This window comes from Formica exsecta, unplaced genomic scaffold (genome assembly GCF_003651465.1).
Source record: "Formica exsecta isolate Colony F162 unplaced genomic scaffold, ASM365146v1 scaffold72, whole genome shotgun sequence".
NCBI classification, from domain to species: domain Eukaryota; kingdom Metazoa; phylum Arthropoda; class Insecta; order Hymenoptera; family Formicidae; genus Formica; species Formica exsecta.
The window spans coordinates 5662441-5673743 of record NW_021853485.1 but is presented as its reverse complement, the minus strand read 5'-3'; the positions used below and the strand labels follow the sequence as shown (position 1 = coordinate 5673743).

The 11303-nt window shown below is 35.4% G+C and overlaps 1 protein-coding gene across 1 annotated transcript; it reads right to left on the bottom strand.

The window, feature by feature from the left end:
- Positions 1-7256: 7256 nt before the first annotated feature.
- LOC115243649 (WD repeat-containing protein 20-like) lies at positions 7257-11264 on the bottom strand (the record flags this gene model as incomplete). The annotated part of the gene is made up of 2 exons (XM_029820791.1): positions 7257-10225; positions 11067-11264. Coding segments are annotated over 2 exons (1773 nt in total), but the record flags the coding sequence as incomplete, so codon positions are not given.
- Between the last annotated feature and the right edge of the window lie 39 nt (positions 11265-11303).

The following is an 11303-nucleotide window of genomic DNA, read 5'->3' as shown; positions in this document are numbered from 1 at the left end:
CTAAAAATTAAAAATGTCCGGCTAACTTTACACCAATATTTTAATTATTTAATTTAAAAAAAACGGTTGACTACCAAACGTTTTAATTAAGCTACCAATCATCACCAAACGACCACCAAACGATTAGATAATTTTAATTATTAAAAAGTTAAAGTAGTCCGGCTAACTTTACGAAGCTCCAAAAAACAGTCAAAATTCCGCCAAAATCCCCAAAAATATATTTTTGACCACAGACTTCTATATAATACTTCATACTAGACCGCTAACTCCCTTATATACTAGAGGTCCTTAAACAGAGATCGGACAGACCGTTAACGATCTCTGATTGGCTCCGTCGCCTGTGGTAAAACCAGAAGTGTGAGAGAGAAAGATATATATAAGTGAGAGAGAAAGATATATAGCTAACCTAACCGACCGTCTATAGCTAGCCATAATTGTCCGTCAAAGACATAAATTATATTTATAATAATACATAATGTATAATATAAAATAACGTAATAATAATGATAATAATGTAGTAATAATATAGCAATAATAATAATATAACCTATAATAGTAATTATAACAATATATTTTTTAATAGTCAATCCATATTATTACTTAATATTAACATAGGAAAACTGATGAGATATATCTGTTTGTAATCTTTTTTAATACGTGTTTTAATATTCATTACGTTAACTTCAAACGAAAAATATATATCGTATTCTTGTATTTATTCAACAATCAAAATAAACCGCCATCAAAAACGTCATATCCGGTTTTACTCACGACGGCACGTTGGCCGATCTCTGGTTAAGGATCTCTAGACTTGACGGGCCCGGCCACGATAATGGCATAATTCATAGAAAACAATATATACATGTTGGATGGATCGCTATCTTTGTCAGGGATTCGCTGATTGATTGATATTATTGTCAAAAACATTGATTTTATATTTATTTTACGAGTTTAAAGAAAAATTAATAATTCACAAGTAAACCTTGCTAAATTCGACCCAACTTAGAAATGCAGGAAAAATTTTGGAAATTTATTATATTTTAGCTTAAGGACCAGGTGATAAAGTTCAAAGAGGATCACGTAAAGTTTAATCATCAATTGCTTATTATTATGTATATATAATTATATAATCGATTAAATTATTATAAAAGATTCTCGATATTGCATTATAAAAAGTTTCCCATTGGCGAATTCATTTATACAATATACTGATATTATATGCATTTATTGCACGATGTCTTTATAAATTGACGAATATCTGATGTATAGGAATGATATAACTCACTCCTGTTGCAGCGCCTCGGCCGATGATGTTGTTGCCAATCTGCAAATTCGCCTTTTGCACTAAGTCGTTGTCTACCCGCACTATCTGTAGCTTCTTCATGATGAATTTTTCGATAGATTAACGCGGAAACTATCGGACATTTCGAAACTATCACCAGAAAAATTTCTATTGTGCAATCTATATAAAAAAAAGACTGCTGCAGATCTTTGACAGATCAATATGCGCATTTCGGACGTAATTGACTGGGGAATTATAGAATTATGAATAACTATTACCTAAATATATTATTTGTTTGTTTGAAAATAAATTGGAATATATTACAGTATTTAATTTTAATATGCAAAACTTTTTCTCTTTTTTCATAGAAACAAATTTTTATCAATTTTCTCCTTTTCAATGTCAGATTTTAACAATAGATCCAAATTCAATGAGAAATAAAAGAAAAATATGTAGTATAATCATCGTCAATCTCGAATTTTTAAGAAAATTTTATAAATAAGAGAAAATTTTCTAGGAAGAGGATAAATAACCGAATGTAAAGTAAAAAACACGCAAGCTTTAACAATGAAATGTCTTTTTCATTTACAATTACAAAGAATGTACACGCTTATAAACAAACAAAGAGAAATGCGCCGAGAAGTACAGTACAGATCTGACGCGATGCCATAAAGCTCTTTGCCGTGGAAAGGTCTCATAAAAAACTGCCAGAGATGCTAGACTCGGTTACTTATCGATGAGTGAGGATGTATATAATCAGCTGGACCAAAAGTCGCCACTATTTATATATATATATATATATATGTATATCCGAATTAAGCGCGCTCTCGCAATCTCAATCGAGAGACGCGCTGTCTTCTTCCTTTTTACATTACGCATCTACCGCTCTTACGCGGAATTGCAGATAATCGATTATGCGTCAACCGGTTATGCAATATGTAAGTCGTTTGTACATAATTCGTTCATATACCTTGAAACTCATCTAGACCGATCGAAAAATCGTTTCGCAGGCGTGAAAGCCGAAGGAAGTGTCGTATGACACTAAAATATAGGAACACCTGTCCTTCTACTTCCAAACTGCAGAAAACCACTGGTCGATCCGAGTTCAAACTAGTAAATCAAAGAGGCATTTTTTCATTGCTCAAAGTGCTCCTAACAGAAGACATGTAATTTGCATATATATAAGAGGACATTGATTTTAATACGCTATGCAGAATTCTTTCTTTTTCGCAAAAGCACAATTAAAAAAAAAACGTATTTTCGATATGTACGAATGAAGAACAGTGATATAGATATATTTTAATATTTTGATAGTAGATTATTTTCCAGGATATCGTTATAAAAAGGAAAAACCGCATTATTATATTCTTCTAAAACGATCGTTTTGCATGCAAAATTTACCACCTAATAATGAATTACATATCTTCTGTTACAGCAGTTTGAGAGACGCGTATTCATTATTTAATTATTCGCAAAAATGTCATCTGTTACTTATTATAGAACAATGCGATTTACAATATCGGAATTATCCGTTTTATTTTCGTCTCGATACATCTCGGACGAAGAAAAGTTTCCTGTTCTTTACATGATGGCGAGAATGTCATTGTGGCTTTGAAAAAAATTATAGCATGTGTTGTTGAATCGATTTTGTTGATCACGTTTGAAATCAATTAAATATAAATACGTTTCATTTTAAAAACACCACAAATTTTCAAAGGAAAATTTGATCATACCCCAAAAAACGAAATCGCGAGCCTCCTATCCACTTTAAATATATGTTAACTCATCATGCACACGTCCACTATGTATAATCTGAAAACCCATTCAGAGCCTCGTTGATCGACGAGCTTTTCATCCGTCCTGTGCAAGGACTGAGAACGCATTCCCACCAGGAATCAATCATCGGCCGGAAAATCAGCGCTTTCAGCGCACGAGCTCGCCCTTTAATTTACGAAATAGGAACTTTATAGATCGCGGTCTTCCTCGCAAAAGAGGATGAATGTAAAAGAATCGATATAAATTTATTTTGCAAAATCCTAATTTTCTAAATTAAAAATTAGATCGTTGAACTTCTTCTATTGTTTTCCATTTTCATTTCTCTCACTAAAAGAGATAAAGAATTTGAAATGAAAATAGACTTTTCATTTAAAATTACGTATGTTAAAAATTCTTATTTATACCATATTCGTGTGATTTAATTATATCGTATATCGATTGCCTAAGTATATCACAAGAATTGAAAATGATAAAAAGAAATTAAAAGATTTTAATCGATTTCGAAGATTAGATAATCATTATGAACAGAAAAAAATCTGTTTCGATTCGTTTAGATTCATCCGTCCCTTTCCTTACAGAATCATTAGATGAATTATAGTCTGGTGTGTCGCAGGCCGGCTTCGGTTGTTGTCTATAAATAGAAACTAATCAGTAATTATATGTGTAATCGTCACAAGTCCGATCGTCCATTTCTATGCACGACGGAGTGCTTGGAAGTGACTTTCATCGCTCGCATCATTTGTCAGTGTCTTCATATATAGCACATATCACAGCATACTTTTAACGAGCTTGCTCTTGCTAAAATAATAATACAATGTCGTCGTGCCTCGAAGTACGATAATCTACCGTACGTCATGCGAGAAGGAAAATATCGAAACGAAAAAGTCTTATCGAGAATCGGTCCTCTTATCGGTGTAATATATCAGTGCCTTGATAGAATTTTTGCGACGGTGCGTACGTTGCATGTTACGAAACGTTGCGAGAAGGTGTCGTTTAACGTTAAAGAAGCCTTGACGTAAAAAAGCTGTAAATAATGAAAAAATGAAAATCTTACAGGAAAAGCTAAACGATATTTTACTTGAAAAAAGGGAGAAACGGAAAAAATGTTCTTTATATCTAGTTTACATCTCGTAAATATGTATGTATATGTATAACATTTGCAGCTTTTAAAGCGTTATTATATATTTTTGATATATTGAGTTTTTCATAATTGAGAATAAAAGCTTCTGATAATGATTGATTTACAGCCTGTTTTTTCATATCAAGCTTTTAAAGCAAAATTTGAGTAAACGGTATTGCAACGAATTACTACGCAAGCATAAATTAAAGAACATCATTAAAAGGTCGAAAATATGGTAACAGTAGATATTTAAATACTTGAATCGCGCAAGAATGCTTGTGATCAAAATTAATCAATATTTAAGCAATCAAAATAGACACTCTAGAATGATATAAATTAACGCTGTATTTCGTTATTAATTACAATATCTAACTCTCTCTCTCTCTCTCTCTCTCTCCCTCTCACGTATATTTATATGTAAATTAAAAACTAATATCGCGCGCGCGCGCGGCCTTGCGGAATATGTCCTTCGAAGTAATCGAACGAAATGAAGCACTGAGAATGATAGAGACCTAACAATAAGTCACACTTTTAATTAAAAATTGGTTAACGAAATAATTCTATTTGAGGAATGTTCCGTAGCTACTTCTGACCATCCAAGTGAAAAAATATCTAAAACGTGTGTGTTTAAAATATCCTTTAAATATATTTTATAAACGTTGGTGTTGTCGGGCAATTGTTCAATATATAGTATCGTAATGAGCAAGATAAAACAAATTATTTGTATGGAATAGAGCTTAGATTACACCCTATCAATTGGTTCTAAAGTTGACTCTCTGCGACTTTTAAGTCTATATAATTTTCAACGCTTCACATAATAAATACACGGAAAAATGCTCCTGTAGTAGCATCAAGAAACCCACGTGTCCGGCCAATCGAGAGACGCATATACTATGCTCACCGCGAAACTTTATTTGGAATGATACAACGCATCTGCCACGATCGTCAGACATACACACGTATATGTATGTACATGTATACATAGATTGCTCCCGACTCCGCGGATTTTCGCGGAGAAAGAGCGCAAAGTTGCGTAACGTTGCCGCCGTCGCGACAGAAAGAAAAGAAAAAGGAAGAAATGATATGCACTAGAAGAGCGGCTTACCAAAACAAAAGCACTGTATGTGTGAATGTGTATGTGTTTTTAAACGTTAAGCAGCGGCCCATAAAATGTAGGCGAATTAAAAAGAATTTATAGGAATCCGTTTTGCGCAAGCTTGTGTTTTTAATTTTCTAAATCGGCGTTATATAGATCGGCGTTAATATCATTAACAATTTTTTATCTATTCTATTTTGACAACAAAACGACCGGGAAAGCGGGTTCTCTATTAAAATTAAGATCAATCGATTAAGTTTCCCTTCTGTTCCATAATTGATGCATATTCGCAGTTAAAAGTATTGTTGATATAACGAGATTAAAGTTTAACAGACAGTACACGAATCTTAAAATCAATCCCTCATTTCCAAACTGAGATGTCCGGTTTCAAAAAAAAACGGATTCCCTTCAGATTTTCATTTTAATTCGTCCGTTTTTTGATCGAATAACCGCTCACTTAAACCGTATCGGAATAACTTTCGCTCGGCCAGACGTAGTACAAATGACGTCGGCGTACATACGCCTGCTGAAATTGCGTCTCAGTTGCCCGCGACGAACTTTGCGGTTCCTCTTGATGATCTTGCGATAGACCGACGTCAATGTCCGGTTCTGGCTATACTATGGTACCACCGCCTTCCGCCGGACTAACTACGTGGAGAGCGGTGCCGCCGACTTGGCCGATTCCCGGCTGAAATAAGAGAGAACATGAGTCTCTTACTGACATTAATGCTCTTCCAATCATTGCGTAAACGCATTATTCTCGAAAAGTTTTTACATATTGTACATTATAAATACTGCTGCTTATTATTTTATAAATTAGAAATTTCTTTTTTTTTATATGTGACAATTTATAATTGAATTAAATAAATAAAGTATAGAAAGAAATCCAACGATCCGCTAAGACACAATCCTTATAAATTTATACCTTCATAGTAAGATGAAAAAGTTTATATCTTTAATGTAACAAATTTCGTATCTTTAGTAAATAAAAAATTATAACAACGTGTAAATAATTTGTATTATACACATATTGTTTATCTTAGTTTAGAAACTTTTCGGAGATAATGAAAATTTGGCAAGTGCGTATATGAGCCGAGAAAAATATGGTGCAATTCATAGTGTAAAATTCGGAAGCGTTGCCGAGCAATATCTCGACAAGAATGTGTGTGAATACGACTCGAGCGTGTATATTCTATTCTACTCAATGATAAGTCTGATCAAGCGGTAAAAAAAGCAAAATAGAACAAAAAATGATAAGTCATACGTACCATGCGATAACTCAGGGAAGTCTCATCCACGATATTCTCTTGCATCAGCCAAAGCGTGGTACAGAACATTAATCTTTCCGATCAATCAAAAGTAAGAAAAAGGAATTAATGCTTCATTGGCTTTGAGAAATAAGCGCAAGCATTGTCCGTTTAAAATTATAAAAGACGCATTTTTTTTTTAAATTATATAAGTCGCGCTATAAAAGAAGCTATAATGAACTTTATATCGCAAACTCCGCAATTAGTTAGGTATTCACAGCGTTGGCCAAAAGCGTAAAAGGCTACTTTCATTTAAAAAATTGTAATATATCAAACTCATGTGAATCAATAGGAGTGAAGACCTTGAAGACTGAATAATTGTATTACAAAATATTTGTCATAATTCTAATTTATAAATTCGCAAATCTACTAGTTTAATTGAACATAATTTAATGAAGCTGCCCTTAATTTTGGTCAAAGCTGTAGAATGAAAGGGTGAGTGTGGAATACAAATGCTCTATGCAAAACGCCAGGAAACACTATTCGAGCCCTAGAATCAGGACCTAGTATTGTCGAAAATATAATGAAAAAAAAAAGAAAACATGCGAGACGGCAAACTGTAAATAAACATCGTCTTACATGTCATTATATGTATTTTTCCGACTGTTTTCTCCCTGGAGCTTCTGCATTGCACTTGATTGAACAAAATTTCAACAAGCGAAAAGCAAGCAGCGATTGTTCATTCAAATTTTCGCTTTATTATACAACAAGGCAAAATTCATCGTTTCCAACAAAAGATTAAATGTTTTCGCATCTCATATCGTTAATCTGAGACGACAGTTTGACTAAGTAATTGTCCGTTGATTTTTTATGCTCGGCTAAGTTAAGCTAACAACACTTTACAGGAAATAGGAAGAAGGCTTTCTTCGATAAAGGGGCCTGCCCTGTCACAAGACGCCTCATAGGGCTCAAACAACATTGCTCTCGAGGATGCAAACCAAAAACATAAATATATCGATATTCGATATCTATCCTAGCTCGCGTAATTCTGCAATAATTATCGCGAGGATATATCTTGACCAGACCATCATTAGGCACAGGTATTAACGACAGCCTATACTATGAATGAACTTTAAGCACACATGAATGTTCTTTGTTCGCAACGCATGCACTAAAGATATTAGAATAGAATTGATAATACATAAATAGAAGATAATTAAAGCTTGTCCGTGCGCACGTGAGCGTATTTCTCGCAAAAAATGCAATATTAATAGAAACTATATTAATATATATATTCAAGAAAAAACAAAAACAAATACCATAGTATGTGTACGCGCGCTCTATACTACTTAATTTGAAATATCTAATTTCATGCATTTCGAGTATAATAAATTTATTAATTAATTTGAGAATATCGCGAATTTATCTGATCAAATGGAAAAAATATCCTCAATAAAAAGCAAAATTATCCAAAAGTTATATTTATAACTTTATAAATATTAAAAAATATCTAAAAATACTAAAAGATGCCCTAAAATTGTCAAGGGTCTGATGATAACAAATATATTTTAGGCTACAAGTTTGTTCACTCATAGTATCGTCCGTCCATGTACTTCTGTAATCCACATATATACACAATATAAACTTAAAGAAAAATACTTAAAAAATCCTTAATGCTTTCTCTTTGATGGCACCTCCCAATACTAATAGAACTCAAACGCAAGTATATATCTCAGTTGTAGACTTAAACAGACTGAATAGGGACTCTCTTTCTCTCTCTCTCTCTAAGATTAAATACTGATCGTAGCATATAAAACTTAAATAACAGCGACGCGACCGTCGTATCAAACATCCGGCAAGGTAATATCGAATTCGTCAATGTGTATTTTGTTCTAATACTTCCGAGCAAAAACTATCATTCGTCTTCAAAACTTCCTCCCGCCACCACGACAGGCGATAGGAAGACTATCCCAAAGCATTACAAGATTTTCCCGTGCCACTTTCGTCACGATAACATCATTCTAAATTCTAACTCTATGTATATGTATGTACACAGGATTCGGATTTTCAGACTAACAGACTCTACTTGATGGATTTGCTAAATAACGATTTGGAGATAACGGGTTACATCAGAGGTCGTTACATCGCATGGAATTGATATTACTAGTGTAAGGGTTGTTGCTATGATGGTGTGATGGCCTGTGCAGGGTGCTGCTTATCGTGAGAGGACCTACCATGTGGCCGGGTCTTGCCCACGTGTACACGTATCCGTCCTGACACGCCGTCACGAAGCAATCTTCCCTAAACACTAATTCAGTCAGCCTCTCGTGCGCCAGCTTCTTACACACCAGCGGCTCGAGAACCGGGCACTCGTCGAACCTGGGACACCAGGCGGTCCCTATCAACCTCATGGGATCGTCCATCACGGAACTAACCTTTTTATTCCCCATTCCACCTACTAAACCCCCACCGACACTGTTGTTCAGACTACTACTCGTCGTATTCGTCGAGTTTCCAGTGCTCGTCTTATCGCCACCATTGTTTTGCACGACTGTCGTCGTGCTGTTGTTGGCCGTCGTTGCCGCCGCCGCCGCACCAGTGCCTCCACCTCGCATAGTGAGACTAAAGTTTCTCTTGTGATTATCACCTTTACGTTCGCCAAAACCAAGACCCGCTAGCCTCTGCGTCAACGAATTCACGGTCGCCACTGCGGCGTTCGTGCTCGTACTATTATTACTATTTTCGTTATTACCACTCGCGTTCTCTTTGAAGTTTACATTATTCGAGTTATTATGTTTAGTATTCGAGTTCGAGTGATGATTCGCCGTCGCTGCCGTTCCGTTACCACTATTAAACGTACCCGAAGACGACAGGGTTCCGCTGGTAGCACCCGTTACAGAGGATCTCTGCTTGGCGCACACAGGTTGCCTCAATACGTCTTCCGTGATGTCCCACAGACACAGCTGAGTGTCTTGGGATACACTGCCCAATCTGTAGCACGTACCCCCCGACATTCTCAATTCCGAGCCACAGGAGTTACGGTTCGAGTGGCCGCCACCGCCGCCCTGCGAGGTCGTAGAAAGACGGTGCGACTTCTCATGGAAGTGATTGTGATTGCTGTGTGGCATCGTTGTCTCGTCATCCGAGCCGCTAAAGTCAGGATCGTGATCGCCGTAGGACGTGGTATACGGATCAAAGGCGACCACGCTCACCCAACTGTGATGGCCTTGTCCCCGTGCCACGACGCGTTTCTCGTGGAAGCTCCAAATGGTCACCAAATCGTCCTCGCCGCCGACCACCACATAACGTCCGTCCGGTGACCAACACACGCACAGAAAGCCACCAAAATAGCTCCTTGCCGAACCAACCAACTCCATGGTGTTGTATTGAAAAACGCGTAAAAATCCATCCTGAGATACCACGGCCAGATTTGTGCCACAAGGGCTGAAGGCGAACTCGTTTATACAACAACCTTCCGCGCCTATCACCCATCGATACAGCGGATTTCTCGTGGATTTAGTCTTGCAGGTATATATGGCGTATCCATCACCTGACTTGAATGACTGATAGTGAGGCGCTGTGGTGCCACAGAGCAGCTCTTCGTTATAAAGATACAGTTGACCAGAACTGTGAGAAACCAGAAATAGGTTGTTCGAGCCAGGAACCCACTTTATGCATGTCACTTTGCTCTTGTCTATCAGCCTCTGAAATATAAATATTCTTTATTGAAAAAAGATAGAAGTATAGAAAAATATATTCACGTGCGTATCAAGACAAAACATAATTAATATTAAAAAGTTAATATTAATAAGTTAGATAAAAAATTTAGAGATAAATAATTTTTTAGATTGTTATTTCAAAGTTAATTGATAAATAAACAAATCAATATGTAATTTGAAAATAACATTGGGTAGTAGAGGGTTAAAAGAAGACAAGTATTAAATGTATACACATATCTCATGAAATATAATGATTAAACAAAAATAACGAATCAGTTGACACATTTATTGACACCAAAATGTATTTAAAATAGACAGCACAACTGTTCCACCAAAGCCTATATCTGTTATGAGAAGATAGCGGAAAGTTATGTAATGTTGCTTGCTGAGCTTAATTATTTGATTGAGTTATAATTGAATTAGTGTGTTGGTCTACCGGCAAAAAGTAGCCTGGACAATATGCTATTAAATATTAAGTACAGTCATTATAAGATGTAATAGATGGTATTAACCACTGAACTAGCATTCATTTTCCATTTTATCATATTTCAATAAGATAACATACACATATCACAGAGATTGGATAAGTGTCGACAGCTTTTGTACACATTACTAGGAAAGTATGATGATATATACTAGTTGCATAAAGAATATTGTTTGAACTATCAGATTATTTATCTCAATGTAAGCTAGATTGCAGATATAATGCAGGAAATCATAAAATTCTCTCTCTGGCTAATAAATGCAATACAGGAGAGAAATTTTCTTCACGGATTAAATGTCTGATAAAAAATTTATGATTCATGCAAAATTTAATCTTACGTACATCTTCATTGTATAATTTGCTGAGTTCCTTCTTTATCGGATCAATCAACTGTATCTGCCCTGTAGAAAATCCCACCAATAATGGAGCACTATCAGCTGTTGCTGTTGTTTGATTAAAATTGTGGCAAGTTGGATTAGTCCCTTTGTATAATTTTTTATCCACTGGTTTGTTCAAGTCCACAGCCTGAAATATTTTAATGATATATTAAAACTTTAAGCTTCTTTAATTAAACCTTTG